Below are 21639 nucleotides of genomic sequence, written 5' to 3'. Positions count from 1 at the left end.
CCTCTTACCTCCTATTGCAATAAAAGCCAGTGCTTGGGAGTGGTGTAATTTTAGTGCCTGTTGGCAGAAAGAGGGGACTTTGCAACCTCTTCTCTGAGGTTGTACATTTGCATATTAAAGCTGAAACTTGAAGTTTGTTACCTGGAACTCAGGCTAGCAGGAGATACATTCACATGGCTGGTTGGAGCAGATGGTGTTGTGCCATGGAAACCTAAGAGACTGTTCTTAGGAACTAGCCAAGAGCTTGTTGCTGTCATTTGTTGTTGGGATTTCTTTCTTTAGGCAGATTACTTCTGTATTCACCATTTTAATACTTCTGATTTTCTGTTTAGTGTAGCACTTCTTTTAATTTCCCTTTTCCCTGCTGTGCTTTTGCAGGTGATGCAGAATAATCACATAGCTTCTGTTACTCTGTATGGCCCCACACGACCCAGCAGCCAGTTGAGAACGTCGGACCTTCCCCAGTGAGCCTCCCCTGCAAAGTCAGCTAATCTCAATGCTACAGAATTAGTACAGCGTGCCTTGATTTGCTGCCACTTATAATATGGAAAGCACGTTATGATTTTATTTTTTTTTTTTCAATAAGCCTTTCCACCCAGGAATGGGGTGGAGAGGAGATTCTCTCAACCCTTCATCATGGGGCATGGAACTGTTGATGGAGGAAAGCAGCTTAGGTGCCTGTGCCGTCATTTATTCCTCTCCGTTGCCCTCATCCTATGCAGCACAGACCTGAAGAGACTGTCCCTCCTTCTCAGCTGGCAGAAGGGGGAAATGGAAGAGGGGCACGTAATGACTGCAAGAATTAGAAGCACAAACTTTCTGAGCCTTGGAGCATCTGGAAGCAGGTATTGATTTTAGTCTGTTTGTGTTACTGTATTGATGTGGTGGTCACATTTTAAGAAAACGTGTGTGTATATATATATAGATCTAAACACCTCGGTATTTCTGTGGCTTAGGACATTGTACCAAGTGTGACAAGGATGTATATATGTCCATGATTTCAGGCACCACATCTTTGTGTAACTTTAAACCAAGCAAGTAGCATGTGCATAATACTTGGTTGTAACATTTGCACTACATACACTTTAATTACTTGATAAACGTTTATCTTCACTGAGGAGCATCTGTGTACTGGGTGTGAGTGGGGTGTGGTGGTTATTTAATGTACACTGCGCATAAAGCTTATTTATACAGTGGATCAAATTTATCCACCTTCCTGCACTAATATGTACTTGATATGCTGATACAATTTTTTTCTGTCATGGCTGGTTTACTAATTTTTTTCATATGCAATTTCGAAAGAAAAAAAAATTCTGGAAGGGGTTATTTCTATGACTGAATTATGTTTTAATGAAAAGATTTGATACAATTTTTCATACTAGTGAAAAATTTAACAAAGAAATAATGTTGCCTCATTTGCCTCTGTTCCAAAATCCTTTATTCCTACTCTGTTTCCTCAGAGAAAGAAAAGCTGTATATAATGGTATCTCAGAAAGAAATTCTGGAATTCCGCCATCACCAAGATAACCTTTTCTGTAACTTTTGATGTGTGATTTTAATTTATGCCAAAGGTTTAGCCAAAGACATCCTCGTTGTAGTTTCACCATTTCTGTACATATATGCTAACTGCACACCCCACCCCAGCAGACAGGATATAGGCTTCTTTCTAGTTGGGAGATGCTGCTCGCAACATTTTATCCCAGGAGGATACTTTAGGTTTCTAGTTCTCTTACCAGTCTTATTTGGGAGAAATAGGTGGTCTGTCTTTGAAATAATGAACCCTTTTTAAAAATGGACAAGAGAAATGTATAATTTTATCCCATTTTTAATATTTTGGTGTCGCAACTTGTGATACATAGATTACAATTTTGTGAGTTTTACTATGTGTGTACAGATTTTTGTAAATATGACATTTTTGTAATTTTAACTCCATGTACAGTGTAATCCTGTATAGTTTATCAATGAATGAGAGATAGGAAATCGAATGTTAACTGAAGTTTTGGATTCTGGACCAGTAGCAGGGATAAATGTGTGTATGTGTGTGTGTGAGACGTTCTTTGCCATTTAGTCTTCCTGTATACTGTGATACTCTAAACTGTTTTGCTAAAACAAACAAAAAAGCCCCATGGAGAATCTAATGGATAAGGAAAAAGTTACTGTTTACCTTTATCCCTAGGTGTCACTCCTGTTGAATCCCTGTTCAATCTGTGCTGTCTCCTGTGATCGTTGCTTGCTAAGAAAATTCTATGCCTCAATCTTCCTTTTTGTTTCCTCTCTAATTTTGATTTCATTTTACATAGCCCTTCTGTAAATTAAATGGAATAATAATGAGCATGTACACTGAAAGAAAAATAAAAAGAGACTCTCAGTTACTGTTTTTGTGTTAAATACAGTTGCTGGGTGTTTTTGTAATAAAATCTTGGATGTTCTTGCCTTTGTTTTCTTATCAATTAGTTTTTATTTTAATGGTTTTCAGATACTGTATTTGAAGTACTTGACTAGTCTATAGTGACTTTATAGCCAGTTCAGTATGTTCTCCAAAGAAGCAGTAACTAACATAACTTGGTAGATACATTAAAGCATTTTGTAAGGTTTTGCCCTGAAGTGGAGAAGGGAAATCTTTAAACTGTGGTTGCTAGCACCGTGGGCTCTGCGTTGTCTTCAGAAATGAGATTGTTCTGCTTCTGTGGGCCCTTGGGGATCATGGAAATCGATGGAGCTTCAAAGAGGGGGAATATGGCACAGCAGCAGGGAGGAAATGCCTGCAGTGAAAGCAGCAAATGTGAATTCTCTGCTGCGTTCGTGTGCCGCAAGGGACTTCACAGAAAAGCTCTGGGAGTCTCCCTGCCCTGAAGCAGCTCAAAGGTTAATGCAGGGCACAAGGAATGGGACTCGTTTCCATCTCTTTCTCCTGCACTGGCTGTTGGGGCAGGCAGAGCACTTGGCCCTCCTCCTGCAGCATCCCTCGGTGCTGGATACAAACTGACCCTGCCTGCTGTGTGGCTCTGTGCTCTTGCAGAATTTTATGGTCTCTGAACTGAGATGCTGTGTGTGCTGATTCTTGTTACTACAATGTGACAGCAATCCTGATGCTAACTGCAATTCATTTTAATTCATCCTTTTCTAATAAAGGCTCCAGACAAGCTGCAAGAGGAGATAAATCCTTGATGGGATGATTTGAGTAATGGCTATGCAGATGCCACCAATATCCTGCTCTCAAGTATATTGAGATGAATTTCTTCAGGAAAGTGAGGTCAGGCCTGCTACTATAGCATGAACCCTGAGACAGGAGCAGCAGCTAACCAAAGGTATTTAATAGCTGCAGTGACTCCCAGTTTGACTTGTAAGGATCTGGTGTGTCCAAGTGACTAAAATAGTATTGGTAATTAACACTTCTCTTTTAACAACCCATACACTTCTCTAGGTCAGCCCCTTGATATTGAAAAATTCTGTGCACAGACAAAAAATTAAAGGCAATTTTGCATCTTGGCTGTTGCTGCTGTGCTGAGCTCAAAGCATATGACTTTTGGGAGAGGCAGATCTGAAGAAGCACCAGGAGAGATAATGTGGAGCTGCTCTTACTGGTTTCCTCACCCACCCTTTGTGAGCGCAGCTGTTCACAACTCTCTTGTTTTGATCTGTTTGCTCCTATTCGGACTAAGCCAAGCCAAGCAGTTCCTGAGCATTAGAGAAGCATTGTGGAGCATTTAAGGACTTCCTGGCACGAGAAGTTCAGGAATGGGTAGAGGGGACTGGTGCTGGGTTTAAATCAGAAAGAAGAGAGGCAGGAGTAGAGGAGCTCTGGGGGACAAGGCAGGGATGGCAGTGTGGCAGGAAGGGAGGCTGGGACGAGGCAGTGCATCTGAATCAAGAGCTGTTCTGTGCAAGGGGGAGCAAGGGGCCAGTTCTGCCTCCCCCTCCCAGAGGAACTCAGAGATTTGGGCTGCATTGGATCTCATTTTGCCAGGTGGCCTTGTTCCTTGTAAAAATCCTGTGTGCTTTGATGCAGATCCTGCATGTTGGCAACATGTGCATTGGTCCTTCATTTTGGTTTCATATGGTAAAACTGTTTGATACAAAGTACAATTGCATTTTTAATAAAACATGTAGTGGATATGATGCCCTTCTGATGTGTGCCGTTTTCCTTTGTAAAGAAGTGAGGAGTCTGTGTGTGTATCTGCTTAACTTGAATATTGCAGTACTGGCCACAGTATTTAATTTGTTTACACTTAATAAAACTTATCATTGTGCCCTTCTTTAAGGAGGTGAGGCTGACATTTCTTCCTGTATTCTTCAGGCAGTCCTTGGGCTCCTGTGATGGCTCCAGGCAGTGCTGTATGGATGAGTGCTGCTGTGTAATACTAAAACCCTCTGTTCCCCAAAATGCAGTTCCTGATAAGAAAAATTCCTTCTGTTGCCAGGAACAGTCACATTTTTAATTCTAAACAGATTTTTTTTTTCTGAAAGAGTAATCATATGGTGTGTGAGAACTGATTCATGTGATCATGATCATTCATATTCCAGAGCTCCCATCCAGGCTGTTTAAAACAAAATCTTTCAGCACTACAAGAAGATGGTGATTCATCATAGCTTGGGGGCTGGCTGGAGATTAGGGGCCAGCTGCTGTTTTCCAGAAGGAAATCAAGGGTGTTGTTGCCCCCTTCACACTGACTTTCTGCCTGCTGTTAGAACCTGTTAGTCACTTAACTACTCTAAGCCAGAATGTCTGTTAGGTTTTTGTGTTTGGTGGCTTAAAATGTACATGGAGAATAAATCTGCATGTGTGAATCAGTGTGGCTCTTACTTTGAAAGAAATGTTATGTCCAAGCCCTCTCTGCTTGCTTTCTCCAGAGTATTTGGGCAAAGACCAAGTTGTCAGATTTGGCACAATTTCACATGGATTGGTTGTGTTCAGAATAATTTTTGGTGTTATGATGTAAGAAATATTATTCCACGCTAGTTACGACTGTTCTGTGTCAACTTTTGCCCGATAAACACCTTTTTCTAAAACCTTGATTACACCAGTGCAAAGCCCCCACTTCTTTGCCTGATTCTGTCAGACATAATCTGACACAGCAAATAAATACCTCACTGTGTGTCTGAGGAGTTAAAATACTGCTTAGTTGTCGTTGCTTCTTTTCATGTGAAGTGTGAATCAGGTTGTTTCAGAGGCTGAAGTAAAACTTTTTCCAAATGAAAGATGGAGCTTACTGGAGATATAACTCTTAACCATTAAAAATAGGCTCAGTGAAGCAGAGCTCATGAAGGATTTGTTTTTGTGGGGACTGTATGTGTTGGAGGGCTCAGGTTCAACTTAAATACCATACTCTTTGCCTATGTAAATTTTTGCTATAACTAATGAAGTCACTGTTATTATATTTATCTCCCAAAGCTTACATCCCATCTCTTGTGGTGTTTGTGGAGATGTCTGTTTTTCCAGCAGGTAAAATAATTTCTCCCCATGATCTGGGAAACACAAGTGCTTGAAACAGCAGGAAAGGTAAGCTGGAGTTTGCAGAGTAGAGCTCTCTGTGGTGTAAGATAATGTTATTAAAGTGACTTTTGTTCTGGACTGGCTGTAATGGTTTAATGCAACCTTTTCTATTTCATACATTAATGAGTTCCCCTTTTAAATTTTACTCCTTTAGTTATTTTAAAGTACTGCATATTGCCATTCTGGAATCTGGTTTTAAGTACCTTACATGTTTTACACCTACACTAATATATATTTCTATATTTCACTGAGTGCATATGTTTCATTCTCATATTATTATCCTTCAGAGAGACATTTAGTTTAAATACCAATCACAAAAAACCCAGCATAATTATGCAATGTACAGTCTAATCAGCTAAATAATCAAACCAGCCTGATTTGCTGTATTCCGTTTTCCCCTCTGCTCCTCTCAGAACTGCAGCCCTGAAATCCTGAATTTACCCTGTCTCTTGCCGGGTAGCTCTGCTGCATCCACAAGTAGGGGAGGCTACAGAGATTATTTCTTTTTTGCTTCTGTGGCTGTAGACACCATTTGTCTTACTGTCACACCTTGATTCCCACTCAGCTCAGGCAGCCCCCCTGGGACAGGGGGCTGCAAACTTGTTTTATGTTTTTTCTAAGGTTTTAGCACAGGAAAAGGGAGGAGGAGAGAGAAGATCCATGAGCTGAGTCTGAATGATTTGGAGAGAGCATTGGGCTGGCCAGGAATGGTGGGGGAGCTGTTTGCCACTCCTGGAGGGACTCAGTTGTGCTCCTCCTTTGGGTTTACTTTCCTCTTTACTTTTCTTTCTCATTCCTCAGTATGGTTTGTTCACTGATCATAAGTATAGAAAGTAATGAAAAATTGTATTTAAAAGTTTTACTGTTTTTTAAAACTGTCACTGCAGATAGTAGCATCATTAGGGAAATGTGGTGGGCTGATTTTCTGGGCTGCTGAGACCTGCAAGTCCAGCTGGAAGAGGTACAACTCAGGAGATCAGCAGTTTTTCATGCTGGGCTTTGGGATAGACTTTATTTTCTCTCTGATCTAATGGTCTTTCACCACTCTCCAGGGAATGTTCTCAGTGCTGATATTTAGTGAAGGTTCTCTGAGCTGTTTGATTATTTTGTACTGTTTGAGTTTGCAGTTGAGGTTTGCTTCTGAGAACCTGCTGTAGAAAGATGAATAATTAAGCTGCAGACAGGAAGCACAAGATTTTAATACTGAATTGCTTCAGAATCCTCTTTGGCTTTCTTTTTTATGATGTCTGAGTCTGCAGTGGCTTGACCAAATGACAGACCTTGGCATTCACCACCAGTTCATGTGTCTAGAGATGCACTTGGAGGTGCTGAATTTGAGGCTCAAGCCAGCTCTGCTCATTATAGTGACCAAATCTGGCTCCTTATGTACAGCAGGAACAAAACCTGACTGTGTGTGGATCCTTGGGACTCAATAAAACTTACTGTACTCTATTAGTTTCAGAAGTTTATACTGAGAAAGTCTGCTTGGCTTATTTGCTACTGGCAGAACCCACTTAGGATGTTTTTATGTTTTCTTTTCTTGTCCTGGGTTAGTCATGAAAAAATTTGCCAAGCAAAGATTTACAGCAAGCATGACTGGTGCACTCAATTAGCCCGTTAATAAAACATACTCCTGACACTCTGAAAAGGATGGGTTTGGGTTTCTGTGATGCATCAGAAAGGTTGGTAGAGGGTCCTTCCTGCCAGTTCTCATACACACCTGGCACTTTAGGATTTTCTGAAATGACTCTCATCCTTAAGGAAACAATCTGCAGCTTGGGTGAAGTCAAAGCCTTTGCCTACTGTGGTAGTAAGTAGAGTTCAATAAACTGCAGGGCTTACAGCACAGCTCTTCAGCATTTCCCCAGGGCATTATGCTCACATACGGCATCTGTGAACTTCCAGCTCAACAGCAGAGGCAAATGGAAGCTTAAAGCCAGCTCAAATAGGCCATGCAGCAGAGGCTGGAGAACAAAACCAGATGGATCTTTCATTGAGAGAGCCTTTGGTATTCACTGGATAAAAGAAATTTTCTGTTCCTACAGACTAAGATAGTGGAGTAAAGAGTTTACTCTAGTTCTGTCTCTGTCATCAGGGTATGTGCTGGCACAGACTGTGTCAACACAGATGTTGAACAACAACTTTGATCTGGGACAAAACACACTCATTAATGCTGTGTTGTGGATAGATTGCAGATCTGAAGACATTATAGAGGGAGGAGCCAATCTCTGCATCTTCAAGTGTAAAAGGAAAACCTTAATAAAGACTGCTGAACCTGACTAGCTGCCTTATAGGAAACTGCAAGGTAAATTCTGTTTATTTTTCTGTCATTGCCATTAAATTAAGTCCAGCATGAGGAAAGATGTACCAAGTTATCCAAAATAATGAATAATGTATTTTTCATGTCACTGTCTTCATGAAAAATTCCTGTGGTTTTAGTCTTAAAATGTGTGCAGGTGTACTTGACAAAGTCAGTCTGACAACTAGAAGCATATCTGCGTGCTCTCTTTTAATGATGGTATAAATAATTTCCTGAACTCTGAACTACTCACAGGTAATACATTTCTGTACAATCTCATAAATACATGTTAGCATAAATACATGGTAGCAGACAGGTGTGGGGGTGCCTGTCCTACCAGTGAGGCTTTGGCTTAGTTCCACACCCAGCAAAGCTCCTTGTGAAGCTCACAGGAACATTTTGTATTTCAGGACTGCATCGTGAAAATATCCCAAATGCAGAAATCTTTCAATTTCTATATAGCTGACCTTTTCTTGGAAATGCATTATTGTAGGGCTTGAGCTCATGATGGAGATGACTGTCGTGTGAAGCTGTTGTTCACAGGCTGCCACAGACACTCCCAGCCTGCTGTTCTCTGTGCATTGTTAGTACCAGGACTGAGCCCAAACTGCTGCGGGGTGGGAGGGAGCTTACCCACGGATATGAAATGCAGCTGTGCTGCAGGCTTTGTGCAAGGGAAAGGAACGCTGGGCTTTTGTGACTGATTGTAGTTTCCTTTGAAGCTCTGTGGATGTGCCATCCCGAGGGGTTCTCTGAAGGACAGGAGTTTTGTTGAGGGGGTAAAAACTTGTAAAAGAATTAACAAACATAGTATCAGAGGTGAATTCAGGCTCTTTGCCCCATGAATTTCATAGCTTTTTAACCCTGATTTACAGAAATTCACTTCTGTTTTGATGTCTGATAAAAGTATATTCTTCTAAGGTAGTCTGCTGTTGGGAAAAACAAAATGCATCAAAGTCTGGACTATACTTTGAAAAACTGAGCAATTCAGTGTTCTTGTCTGAAGCTTAAAATACTTACAAAGTTCCCAACTGAACCTTGGAAAGCCCAACAGAAAGAGTGTGTGGTTTTGATTTAGATGGACTTTAGATGGACTTTTATTCTGAAGTCCTTTTGTCTGAAAACTTTCTCCCTTCACATGATACCCGCAGCAGTCTGAAGGTCCTGGCTGCTCTCTGCTGCTGACTGTGCTAAGCAAGAGCACCAAGTCTGTAGAAACCAGCCCAGTCCACTCTTTGGTTTGAAGCAGCTCCCAAGTGTGATGCAAGCAGCAGCTCTGTGTGGGGTTATGCTTATAAGCAAAGGCCAAAGGATCTCTCCAGACGCAAACCTTCTGAAAATCTGGGTCAGATTGTGAGAGCAATCAAATACTGTTGATGACTCCTGAATTTTCCCTGAATGTTAGTCAGCATAGTGCAGAGAGCCTGAGCTCAGGGAAGTGCCAAAACCTCCTCCGCTGGTCCCCTGAATCTTGAGCATGTCAACAGAGCAGATGTTTGAACTGAGAAGAATGATGAAAAATCAAGACTCAAAGCGATCAACTTGAAGTTCTTGTCCTTTCTCTAAAGGCCCTTTGTAAATCTGCTCCTTTCTAGTTATCTACTTACCTGTCCTTTGCTCCACCAGCCATGGCAGCCTCAGCATCCAGTATGATTTCTTGTAATCCACCTGAACTGTAGCTGTAGGACCTCATTTCAACAGCTGTCTGTTTTCTCTTCTTAGGAGGCCTGGAGAAAACCAGTCAGGCAGCAGTGATGTGATTTGATCAGACACTAAGGGGACTCAATTTCCTGTACTCTAGTTACTGTTCAGTCATTTTTCAATGAGTCCAAGTCAACAGCAAGTTGACAATGATCCCTCCTGTGCTTCCTGGTGTCTGTTCTTACTCTGTGTCTTCTTTCATTTCTCACTCTTCTAACAATGCTGAAAAATGTCCAAGAACTGCATTTTTCAATGTGCTTTTACACATTGTCCCACTAAGCACTAACATAATCCTAATAAATAATAATAAATTATATATATGTTATGATAATTTGGACTCATTAGTACAGAAGGAGCCACATGATACATGTATGTGCAAATGTGGAATTTGGGCAAATCCCTGCAACTGTTTGTTTTCCTCTCTTTACGTTGTAAATAAGATGTGATAAATACTCAGAAAGTTGGTTTGTTGGGCTGTGTCAGTTCCAGGCTCCCTTTCTTGGCTGGTTTGCTGTGTGTGCTGCACTCTGCCTGCACTATCTGAGGGGTGATGCTGGTGTTGTCTGAGCTTTCTTCTTCCATTGGAAAGGCTTCTTCACCTGCTTCTTCTGAGTGCAGGAAAGCCGTGGGCTGTGGAGCAGGTTCCACATTAGCCAGATCTCAGCAACTTTCAGGCTGTGAACCACCATGAGATCTTTGTAAAAACAGGGATCAAATGTCTGTAGGTGTGGGGCAGCAGAAGGCTTAACAATGCCAAAGGTCTTGAATCCTTCGTGTAAAATGGGCTTGAGGTTGATTCTCTGTAAGCACATGCCCAAAAAGACATCATCAATGGGGAACAGCTCCACCTCTCTGCAAGCCCTAGAGAGCTTCCTCATGGTGCAGCTGGACAGCAGAAACCCCCCTCCTCCAGCATAGGCAGGGTAGATGCTCAGCCCGTACATGGTCTCTGGGATGTAGTATTTGCTCTTCCGGACACGGATGGGACGGGCATTGTAGATGATGTCCCCAACAAAGAGGTCTTCAGTGGGATCGTGTCTCTTGAGGAAATCAACAATATTCTCGACATTGACAAAAACATCAGCATCACCTTTAAAAACAAATTTCACATTGTGGCAGAATTCAGCAGCCCAGCTCAGGAAGTGGATCTCCTTCAGGGTCAGGTTGAAGAAGGTGTCCATGAAGTCCCAGAGTAAAATGTCACGGTATGTCTGACTCTCCTGGTGCATCAGGGTCTCCCATGTTGCCAGCACTGTCCTGTTCTTTGGTGTTCCTAGGAGGAACACTCGCTGGATCTGCTCCCCATTCACCAAACCCTCCCTGCCCCAAGTCTTCCGGACAATCTCACGCCTGTCAAAGTCTTCAACTACTGATTTGATAGCAATGAGCAGAAAGGGACCTCCTGGTGTTTTTTGGCATTTCCTGGGCTGGTTAATGAGGAGATTGAAGTTCCTGTTATCCTTGTTTAGGAGGTAGAGCTTGAAGTTGAAGGCAGAATCAGTCAGCGGGGGTGGAGTTGTAGTTTGGACCCTGGTTTTGGGCAGTCCTGTTTGTCTCATGTCAGGGGTAACGTGGGGTCTGGGTGCAGTTGTCTCTGCTGGCATCAGCCTCTGAGGTGCTCTGGGACTGGAGAATATTTTTGGTGCTACTCGAGGCTTGTTCTGTGTTGGCTCCTTCTTTCCTGCCGGGACTAAATGTTCCAGCTGGGAGTAGAGCAAAGAACAAAGCGCTACCAGCAAGAAGAGGGTACAGATCACATCCCCTTTGAGGCGAACTCTCATTGTCTCTCTGGTGTTCCTGGGACTGCTAAAAGCTGTGTTTGAGCTGCCTGGCACCACTGTCCATCTGTAAATAAACAGAGTGTGCCAGCGGTGAGGATTTGGCAGGCCTGAAGCACACAGGCAAGACTGACTGAAACATCATTTAAAAACACAGCAGCAAAGCACATTTTATTCACACAAGCATGGAGATGTTGAGGAACTTGTAAAAGGCACACAGCGTTGAAAACTTACTGCTGATCTCAGTGCCAGCTCTGTGACCTGGTGAGTTCAGTCACTAAGCAGTCATCCATCATCCTGAAAACCACTCTAAGCACAGTGCAAAATCCTGCATCCCTTCCTGCTGAATGGGTTTTGGCATTTCAGAGATTTCATTGGGAAAAGCAAAGTGGAAAATGATGAATGATGCCATTCTCCAATAAATAACTACTTTTTTTTTTTTTCTAGCTTGACAACAATTACTTGCTGCTTTTACCTTTTTTGACTCAAACCAGGGCTGACTGCCGAAGGGCAGACTCTTCATGGCAGTGCATTGCTGGTGTTTCACTGCACATGGAGCCAACTTTTGTTAAACCAACTGTGATTTGTATTCAAAATGAATACATGGGGTGCAATCTAGAATTCACACAGGACCTTTCTCCTGCCAGTATTCTTTATAAAATATTAAACCATTGTAAGTAACTTCCATTAATAAGGTTAGAAGGGGCCATGGGTGTTTGTCCTCTGCCAAATCACCCTAATCCCTAAGTGAGAAGTGGGGAAATAAATCCCAATATGCAGAAGCAAGACAGAGCATTGTGTTAGGAAAATTTTGTTCAGGTATGATAGATGAAGCTGCCTTTTGAAATACAGGATTTTTCCTCACTTACACTTTTCCTGGAGATCTTCTGTCTTATTTGATCAGTTCTTCAACTGCAAACAAAATGAGAATGGAGGAGTAGTAAGAAGGCAGCAAGCAGCAGGTAACCACAGTTCAGGGAAAGAGCTGGTCAGGTGTCTGCAGCTGCAGCAAAGACAGGTCCTCCCATCACCCTGTAGGTGCAGCCACTCCCTGCAGCAGCAACAGCAGAGTGGACAGAGGGACCCCACAGCTGCTCCAGGAGGAGGTGAGTGACCATCATCATTCCTACTGTCCTTGGCAAGAAGGAAGTTGAACTTCATAAGTATTTTATACACACACTAATGTATCATGTTCATATGTGGTTTGTGGCTCTCTCTTGCCTGTGCTGTACTAATAGAAGCTAACTGTGAAGGTATTACAGTTCTCTGTCCTGAATTAGCTGAGATCCTATCCAAAGATGACTTTAGGGATAAAAAAGCTGGAGAGGAACTTTTAACAAGGGCATACAGTGGTAGGATAAGGTGCAAATGCTTGGTAAGAATTTGGTGGTATCTGTTTTCAGCAAATCTCATTTTATTGTCCTCGATTGGATCACCTGTTAATGGTTCATTAACCATCAATTTTGTATCACACATAATGTTAAGTTTTCAAACTCAAAATTGGATTGACGAATCTGTAATTATGAAGTAATAAAACAGTGACACCTGTGGTATCTAAGCAATATTTCAAGACTTATGAGGAAGAAAATTATTACTTGAATTATTACCAGTTGATTTCTTGGCCAGACCCTTTAAAATTCTTAGATGCACATTATTTGGACATCATTATTTAAATACTGTGCTTTTCCATTACTGGTTATCTTCACCTCCAAGTTACTGTTGAAAGTACTTCATCACCATATGCTGCTGCTCATCTTTTTCCCAAGTACAGCTCCAAAATGTTTACTGACCTCATCGGCTTTGTCTCCATTATTTATGAAATCGTTATTTTGGAGAACAGCATATCCATGCCTTGGTGTAAGGCTCTTTGCATTCCTGGTAGATTTAAAATCATTTTGGCCTTATCCTGATGACCATGGTTTTTTTCCTTAGGCCCTGTTTCTTGCCTTTTTCTGCCCTCTGATAGAGGCTTTTCTTAATTTGTTAGCTTTTTTTGTTTACCTTTCATTCCTCTCCTAGGCGAGGCAGATGTTTTTACTGGCATAACTTTGATAATAATAGCAGGATTGAACAATTTTCTCAGATCTCTTGTAAATTGTTGTTCAAATGTTTAGAACATGCAGTATCTGTTTTCTGTTTATGTTCTTTCTGCCACGTGGCTTGGCTCATAACTATGTTCAGCCTCATGAAACAGCCCCTCCTGACATATATAGGATGTTGGTTTGCATTTTACATCTGAATTCCTATCTCTTTCTTCACAGTAATAACAAATTTCTTTTTCCTTTTCTATGTAAAAGTTTGATCTCATTTCAGCTGCCAGGCTCCAGATAGTAATTAAAGAGCTGGATGAAAATCCTAGCTTTTTTCTGTGTTTAATGTTATCGACAAGGGTTTGGAATAAAATGTGTGTGTCGTGAAACTCGTCATTTCCATGGCTTGCAGATTTATACTGCCAGCATCTCAGAGTCTGGCAGTAAGTGCCCTTGGAAAAGCCAAGAAAAACCCTGAATTGTTACAAGCCTGGGCTGATAGCCCAGATTTTCCTCTGTGTTTTCTTTTATTGAAAGTAAAGGATCCAGAAGAGTGATTTCCATGCTGAAATAAAACAGTTCAGTGCTGAATAGAGACCTCTCATTTTCAAAAGAAGTTGCCAACCCTTCAAGTGATTCCTTGATCTAATTACATGGATTTTCCAGTCTTTGTTAGGTATTTCCTTCTTTGGAAGGAAAATACCCTTGATTATTACAGTGGTGTAAGCTCTATCCATGGATGTCAGTGTGGGAAAAGCTCTTCTGCTCTTGAATACAGAGGGACTGATGATTCTGGCAGATGCTGTGGTATGTCCTAAAGCCAAAAGGATTATTCATCCACCTTGACACCAGGGGAAAAGAATTACAGGGCTATCAAAGTGAGCAGGAAATATTTGATGCCAAAGGAAAGAGATGAGAGCACAGCAGTGTTTCTCAGCACAGCACATCCCTGAGTGTCCATATCTGAGGCACTGCCTCAGACACCTCTGCTTCCTATGCTGCTGTGGGGAACCTCCATCCAACCCGTGAGATGGAGCTGGGCTTACAAACTGCTGCATCACTCAGTGCCTTGAGGAGTGGCCTGGCTGCCAGCACTGCCCTTGTGTCCTCCAAGCTTGGAAAATCAGGCAGCTGTCCCTCTTTGTGTTGACTGTCTGGGGATGGATACAGAGGGGTGTTGAGTCTGGCTTGATGGGTCTGAATGGGATAATGGGGTTTGTCTCCCCAGGACAGCCAGGTCCTGGGGAAGGCTGGGGCTGTTGCATCCTGGGCTGAGCACCAGCCATGCTAGAGGGCTGAGCTGGGCAGCAGGAAGAGGCTGACAGGTTCCATTTCCATAAGGGGGCAAGATGAGGAGCCCATAAACAAGGAATGAGTCGGAAGAACCAAGGGGACACAGCCTGCACAGCCCAAGAGACAATAAAAGGCTGGAAAGCTGGAAGTGGCCAGAGCTGGGCATGGCAGCCCGATGAGCATCCAGGCAGGGAACTTGACCTGCACTGTTGCATGCTCAGGCAGAGGGCCCAGTCCTCTGCCTGGTTCTCATTTATTTGAGAGGAGGATTCTGAAATATGGCCAAGGACAACTGCAATAAAAGCAGTCAAATGATGATTACAAAAAAATAAATTGCTAGCTCTTCATTCCCAGTTGAATGATGTGAAGCCTTGAGCTCACCGTGGAAATCTTCTTTTGCAGCAGTCGTCACATCTCCATCACTTGGCACTTCTGCTCAGAGCCAAAGTGGGAAAAAGTCCTCTGGATCCTGTCCCCAGATTCAGGCAAGAAAGCCTTGGTGATTCTGGCATGCTGCTTTGTGCCTTGAGGAGTGCTTATTCAATCCAGCCAGCCCTGGGAAAAGCAGCTGAGATAATCAAGCTGAAAATATGATGCACTGAGCACAGGGGCACAAAATCAGCAACAAGCTCTGCTGCCCACTCATCCCAGCCTGGCTCACAAAACATCCATCCCCACCAAACCCAGCTGTGGGGTGTCCTCAAACCAGCTTGCTCCCTGCTGCATGGGAAGTGCTTCCAGCTCCCTCCTGACTCCCCTCCTCACTCCCAGCACTGGAGTAGGTTTGAATTGGGCAGCAGAGGGACACTGTGTGGCCATGCAACTTGTGGGGCTGTGGTTGCTGACGGAGGTGTCTTATCTGTTTCTCGGTAAAATGAGCTAAAGAAAGTGTGTGGGATCCAGCACTGATGGGTTTGATGAGGTTTTTTTGTAATCACCAGAGAAGATTGTTTAATTTTGGATGGTGGCGATGCTTTGAGGCAATGCTTCAGGTCTGGGATGTTTGTTTTCATTTCATGTCGGCTGAATGCATTTCACAAGAACAAAGTCATCTTGTAACAGCCAGTGCTGGATACTGAGACCTGCCCAGGCTCTGGCCTGCAAGAAGAAAAGTCTGTGCACTCTGTCTCCTACCTTGTTTACAGGAATTTTTCCATGCAGATTCCCTCAGCAAGAGCAAAGAAAGCTCCCAGGACCTTCCTCACCTGGTTCCTCTGCCACAGGAAGAGTCCTGACACTGTTCAAGAAACAATAATGATATACCCTGTGCCCATTCTGCAGCTGGGGCTGTCCGAAATAGACGTGTTGAGCTTTATTCCAGCAGAGCAGGATGCTGACACCAGGAATCAGCACTGCCTGAAACCCCAGAGGCTGCATCTTCCCACTGACACCCTTGGTCCCATCCTCTGAGCCCCTGAGGGCTGGGAGTGTTTGACTGCTGTGTCTGCAGCAGTTTACTTTAAATGTCTTGCTGAACATGTGGACATGGGAAGTGTTGTTTTGTGTGAGGAATCACACATTTTGCCCTCTTCAAGCTGCATTGAGCTGCCATCCTTCTATCCCTCTACAGGAACCTGAAGTGAAGTGCAAAGGCAAAGGCCTCAAGTTCTCAATCCTGTGCTGGCAAAACCTCATCTGGGCTCCTTGGGGTACCCACAGGGAAATGTGTCAGCTTCCAGTGCTGACATATGTGGGGTCATGTAGGTGGGGTTTGTTCTGCCCCACAAACAAAAGCTTGCATAAAACAACTTGAGTTTAATCATTTAAGCTGGGTTTGAAGTGTTTAAAGGGGAAAAGTAGCTCTGTGTGTTGGAGCAGGGGAAGAAGCTGTGTTCCATTTCTATGCTTGGGTATCATGTAATGGCTTTTATTCCCACATGGGTTTGGGGTTTGGGGTTTATTTCTTTGTTTCTTTGTTTTTCTTGCCCCCTACTCTACGCAAAGTCAATAACCTTATCAAAGTTACTGCTTTAAGTGGCCCTGGTGTTGAACAACTCCTCTCTGCATTTCAGGGTGTTTGCAAAGAGGTCTCATTTGGAGTTACAGGGTTATAAAGTGATGCTGAATTATTTGTTCATCTTGATAAGAAGACAGAGGTGGCTGAAATACAAAGACCCCTTTTGGCATGCTGGTAAGTGTAAAGCCCTAGAAAAATGATGTAACCAAAACACTCACTGTGCTGCCTTACCAGGTAAAAACTGATCCTATTCAGCTGCTTACAAGTTCTGAAGTCTATAAACAAACTGAGAGCAGGCTGTAGGATTTAATTAGCTGACTATCTTGAGAGCTATCCCAGGAACTGGGTTCATGAACCAGAACAAGGGAGCACGGTGAGAGGGGCAGAGGCTCAGAGCTCAGCTGCACACGATGGCACAGCTTGTACACTGCTGGCCAGTGCCACAGTCACAGCACTGCAGCATCACTGCTGCTGCTGTTTGCTGTAGCACCTGGAGGCAAAAGCTCTGTTGAGTCACATACTAGGGAAGCAGGTAACAAAAATGCAGGCCCTGCTCCAAAGACAGTTTTCAACATTCCTGTCACAGCTGCTTTTCAGGGCATTTTTAAATTTTTTTGCAGGCCAGAGCAAACAAGTGGATGAGATCCATGCTGTTATAGGACAGGGTGCCTTATTTATCTGCTTGCCCCACTACTCAAATATGTGGTTTGATCAGCTTCCCAACAGGCTGGTTCCATTTTATTGCAGTTTCTCCTCTTGGCACTGCCAGCCTTCCCTTTGCAATGCCGGTAACAGCATGTTGGGTAACAGCAAGGGGCTGCTGTGGTTGCCTCCTTTCACCTTCCACCCCAGTCACAAAGCTTTTATGAAGTGTACGAACTAAAACACAGAGGAACTGCAGAGCTGCTGTGTGAAGGCTGTTGAGATGGCTGTTTCCACGTGCAGAGGTCCCAGAAAGGAACTTGCTCCTCCTTGCTGGGGACTGGTGTGGCCCCATGGGAGCCCCTCTGCTGCTGGGCAGGACTGAGCTCAGGAGACGCTGCCTGCCAGCAGCCTGCTCCCCTCACCCTGCTGGCCCAGTGTAAGTCACTCAGGCACACGTGGCACAGTGTGGGGGCTGCAGCTCGTTTAAGCAGTGTGTGATGCTTTCTGTCCCTTTCAGGGCAGTGCCTGCACAGGACTGTGCCTGGCAAACTCCAGCACACTGGGAGAACTCCAGCTCCCCCTGAGCACAGCACCACATCTCTAAAGAGAGTGCTCATCCACCTGCAAGGTAGGACAAGGTAGTGCCCAGTGACCTTCTGCAGGCTCAGCAGCCTCCAGAGGAACTTTCCTACATTCAGATGCAGTCTTGTGCTTTTGCAGTCTGATTTTCAGAATGGCAGAGGGCTCAGCAGCTCAACTCACCTCCGGAGTGCTTTGGGGGACAGGCCCCTCCTGAGCAGCCAAGGTGAGGAACCTGCCATCTCACTTCCAAACTTTAATTTCTCTGGGCCCCAGGAGGAGAATAAAGCCTTGCAGGCTTGTGAAGGGGTAAGAAACAGTGCCACTGAAACTATCACCTTCCTTTGCCAGCCCTCCCCAGGCTGCAGTGCTCACCACCCCTTCAGCTCCCAGACCCTCTTCTAATAAATAATTTGCCCAATGCCAATTGCAGTGCAGTAGTGTGGATGTATTGTTACACCCAGGCTCAGACGGGAGAGGGAGTACATGCTGATGGTGCCCCAATAATTTCAAGATTATATCCAAAACATAAGTTTCTCAGAATCTGCCCAAAAGCTATTAAAAAGTATGATCAGTAACTGCCTGTTTCTCAGGGGCTAAATTATTTTCAATCTTTGTGATGCTAGAGAGCTTGAAAATTCCCATGTTTTGCTCAAAGCATACCACAGTGTAACATGGGGAATATTCATGCCCTTTTACTGTTGAAGAATAGCTTGTAAATGTAACGTCCCACCACTGGATCATGTTTGTGGTTGGGAGGAAACCCTGTCTCAGAGCACTGCAGGCATTGTCTATAGAAGCCCCACACTTCTGTTAAAACAAACATTCAAAGAAAATTTTTTTGGAAAGTAAAGTGTAAAGTAGATGTTTCAGGGCTGGAGCCTGCGTGTTCAGAGCCTGCTGCGTGTTGACCATCACGGTCCAGTTTGCTGCATGGAGCAAAATTCAAGGAGCAGCAAGGCAAAAAGAAAAGCTGGGAGCAAAGGGAAGCAGTAAGGACAGACTCCAGTCGACCCTGCTCGCTGCACAACTCTCCCCAACCCACCCAGATCAAACACACTTAATAGATACTTACAGCCCATTTGATAGCGCTGATCCCGCGTCCCCTCGGTACTGTCCGTGCAGCGCGCTGCCAAGCAGGCACATCTGGATGCAGTTAGTGAGAGACATTCCTCAGCCTCCAGCGGGGCCAGGAAACCCTGGGGGCGCGCAGCAGCGCTGGCGGCCCGGGGCCGATCCGCAAGGGCAGCGAGCGGAGCCGGCCGGGCCGGGAATGGGAGCGCGGCTGGAATGGGGCTGGGTGCGGGCTGAAACGGGAATGGGAGCGGGGCTAGAGCGGGGCTGGAATGGGGCTGGAGCGGGGCTGAGTGCGGGAATGGGAGCGGGGTTGCGTGAGGGGCTGGAGCGGGAATGGGAGCGGGGCTGGACAGGACCGGGAGCGGGGCTCGGAGCGGGGCTGGATGCAGGGCTGGAGCGGGCCGGGAGCGGGGCTGGAACGGCGCTGGATGCAGGGCTGGAGCGGGCCGGGAGCGGGGCTGGAACGGCGCTGGATGCAGGGTTGGATCTGGCCGGGCCCCTCCGCAGCGAGCAGGGCAGGGGAAGGAGCCGCGTCCCCGTCCAAGCCCTGACACGTGATGGGGCCGGGGAGCGCCGATGGCCGCAGCGGGACAGGGCGGAGGTGTCGAGAGAGAACGCTCAGCCAGGTTGGGGACTTTCACCAATGCCCCAAAAAGGCTGTTTTCCTCTTTCCCACCCCCCGTAACTTTTTTCGATAGGAAATGTACTATTTTTTCTGAGTTTCATTTTCCTTTTATACTTCGGCTTTTTTCTTTTAATTCTCTTGTGAGTATTTACCTCTGCAAAGAGTCAGATTGAAAAACAGAGGTTGGGTCCAGCTCAGCAGCTCAGAAGTTAAATGCACTTGGTTGGTGGTTTTGTTGTTGTTGTTCTTGTTTTTTCCTTGCTAGGGAAATGATAGAAAGAAGTTGTGAGCAGAGCAGAGCAGTGCAGAGGCTGAACACAGATTAAAGGGTCCCTTCCAAAACCTGAAACAAACAAACAAATCCCCAAACCCCACTGTTTTTTAAAAAATTAATTTTAAATACTTTAAAACAATTTTTATTTGGAACCAAATCTAACGTGCCATCACTACTGATCTGCCAGCTGAGTGCAGCCATAGCACTTGCCATCCCTGTGGCTGTTTCTTTGTTGCTGCATGGTAAACAATGACCCTTATTCCCCTAACAGAGGCCAAGTGTAGGGAGAGTGCCCAGACCATGGCCACTTTAGGAAGCAAAGCTTTTCATTTACTCGTCATAAAAGCAGGTTTTGATCTACTCTGTTGTTTTCACAAACACCTCTTTTTAAAACACAATATAAAAATCCCTTTTTGTAAGCATCTGTGCTTTTTTTGATGTATTTTTTGATTTCAGCTCAAATGTTGTGCTTTACTGAACACAATGTCTCATGGAGAGTGGGTTCTTGATGGGCCACCCTCGGACCCTGCATGCAGGTGCTGCAAGCTGGTAAAGTGCTTTCCTCATGCTTGGCAGCTGTCTGAGCCACAGCAGGTCCCTGCTGAACAGCACAGCTGAGCAGAAACCCCAGCCATAAACGTTATCTAGCTTCAGCTTTCCCTGTGCCAGCCCAAGGCACCTCTGTTCTGTTCTTCTGCAGCAGCAGCCCCGGGTTACACATCATCCCTGCTCTGTAAGGAGGCAGGTGATGCTCACTGAGCAAAGACCAGCTCCTGCCTGCCTTTGCTCGGTGGGGTTGGCTCTGGAGGGAGGGGGACTGCTCTCTGAAACCACCAGGGACTCACAGCAGTTATTTCCACTGCAATCCTTCACCCAGGCTTTGGGACCTGCCACCCTGCCTCCTTTTTTGCTTGCTCCCATGGGGTGAGAGTGAAAACAGAGGCTTTCATTGAAGTGTGGTGCTTTTTGTGGCTGCGGTGGCTTGGAGAGTCACACAGGGAGCTTGGAGGTGGAGGAGTTTCTCCATGGGTGCTTCTACTTGGTGGTTGTCTCATGTGGACCTTGCTCCCTGGGCACTGGTCCATGGCTGGTTTATTCTTCCCACTGCCAGCAAAGGTACCCTTGGTCCATCCTGTGTTGTGTCACTTTGGAGCCTGGGTCAGTGATCTCACTGACCCTCAGCAGGGCAGCCCTGTTGACCCCAGGCTGGTGTGTCCTTGGTGTTCCTCCCCTCACTGCGCTCCTGCAGGCACCAAGCCATGCAGCTGGGAATACAGCTCTGTGGTAGATAAAGAAGGGCTGATCTTGTGATATTCAGTGTTTGAGATTTAAGAGATTCAGTGTAAAACACATCTCTGCTCAAGTTCATGGCAAAAGGAATTTCCCTGGATTCAGCTGTCAGGTCAGCCAGGGCTTCCTGTGCAAAGCTGCTGGAGATTTTATATCCCAGCTCCTGGGCTCCCCACCTGTGGGGCAGCCTTGTGAGAGAGCTCACTGGCAGGGAGGCACTTGGGATTACAGCGGTGCCGTGGCCTTAGAGGAGTCCCAGATATCCAACAGCACTGACAGTAACAGTGAGCTCCTCCAGCTGCCAGGAGTGGGACAAACCTCCCCTTCTGGGCATGCTGGCTGAAAAGGGCTCATCAGAGCAGTAACTGGAAACTGGAAACAAACACGGAGGCTTGGCTTGGTTTTGTAATCAGAGCTGTTCCCTTGCAGGTGGGACACCAGCCTGGGCATGTCAGGAGAAATGTGTGACTTTGGGCAGAACCCTGCTGTGCATCCGCCCTCAGGCTGGATGCTCCTCTGGAGCTGATGATCACCAAATGTGGCCAGAACTTCGGTGACTCCTGTTCTTACTACTGCAGTTAAGTGTTCAATGAATAT

The 21639-nt window shown here is 45.0% G+C and overlaps 3 protein-coding genes across 7 annotated transcripts in view; 2 read left to right on the top strand and 1 right to left on the bottom strand.

Annotated features, from left to right (window-relative positions):
- The window catches only part of PHAF1 (phagosome assembly factor 1), a 34927-nt gene extending 32539 nt beyond the window's left edge, over positions 1-2388 (top strand). Inside the window, exon 17 of the mRNA XM_063410495.1 lies at positions 379-2388. Coding sequence (XP_063266565.1) covers positions 379-468 — 90 coding nt within the window. The 3' untranslated portion in view covers positions 469-2388. The remainder of the gene's footprint in view (positions 1-378) is intronic.
- Positions 563-19153, bottom strand: B3GNT9 (UDP-GlcNAc:betaGal beta-1,3-N-acetylglucosaminyltransferase 9). 5 transcript variants are annotated; one of them, XM_063410490.1, is made up of 4 exons: positions 18852-19151; positions 14977-15150; positions 12142-12184; positions 563-11339 (listed from the first exon to the last, which is right to left on the bottom strand). In XM_063410490.1, exon 4 carries the CDS (start codon positions 11273-11275, stop codon positions 10031-10033), a length of 1245 nt encoding a protein of 414 aa, XP_063266560.1. In that variant the 5' UTR covers positions 11276-11339; positions 12142-12184; positions 14977-15150; positions 18852-19151; the 3' UTR covers positions 563-10030. The 5 variants fall into 5 exon arrangements, 4 of the variants coding, with proteins under 4 accessions (XP_063266560.1, XP_063266561.1, XP_063266559.1 ...); XM_063410491.1 differs by having other exon boundaries at positions 14977-15163; positions 18852-18970; XR_010082053.1 differs by lacking the exons at positions 12142-12184; positions 14977-15150 and having other exon boundaries at positions 563-8579; positions 9401-11339; positions 18852-19153.
- LOC134557459 (fibroin heavy chain-like) lies at positions 18956-21609 on the top strand. Its single transcript, XM_063410499.1, has 2 exons — positions 18956-19479; positions 21472-21609. The coding sequence occupies exons 1-2, from the start codon at positions 19050-19052 to the stop codon at positions 21597-21599; spliced, it is 558 nt and encodes a 185-aa protein (XP_063266569.1). The 5' UTR covers positions 18956-19049; the 3' UTR covers positions 21600-21609.
- The last annotated feature ends 30 nt before the right edge of the window (positions 21610-21639 follow it).

This window comes from Prinia subflava, chromosome 13 (genome assembly GCF_021018805.1).
Source record: "Prinia subflava isolate CZ2003 ecotype Zambia chromosome 13, Cam_Psub_1.2, whole genome shotgun sequence".
NCBI lineage: Eukaryota > Metazoa > Chordata > Aves > Passeriformes > Cisticolidae > Prinia > Prinia subflava.
Note: the sequence above shows the minus strand (reverse complement) of the source record. Positions and strands in the feature narration are given on the sequence as shown.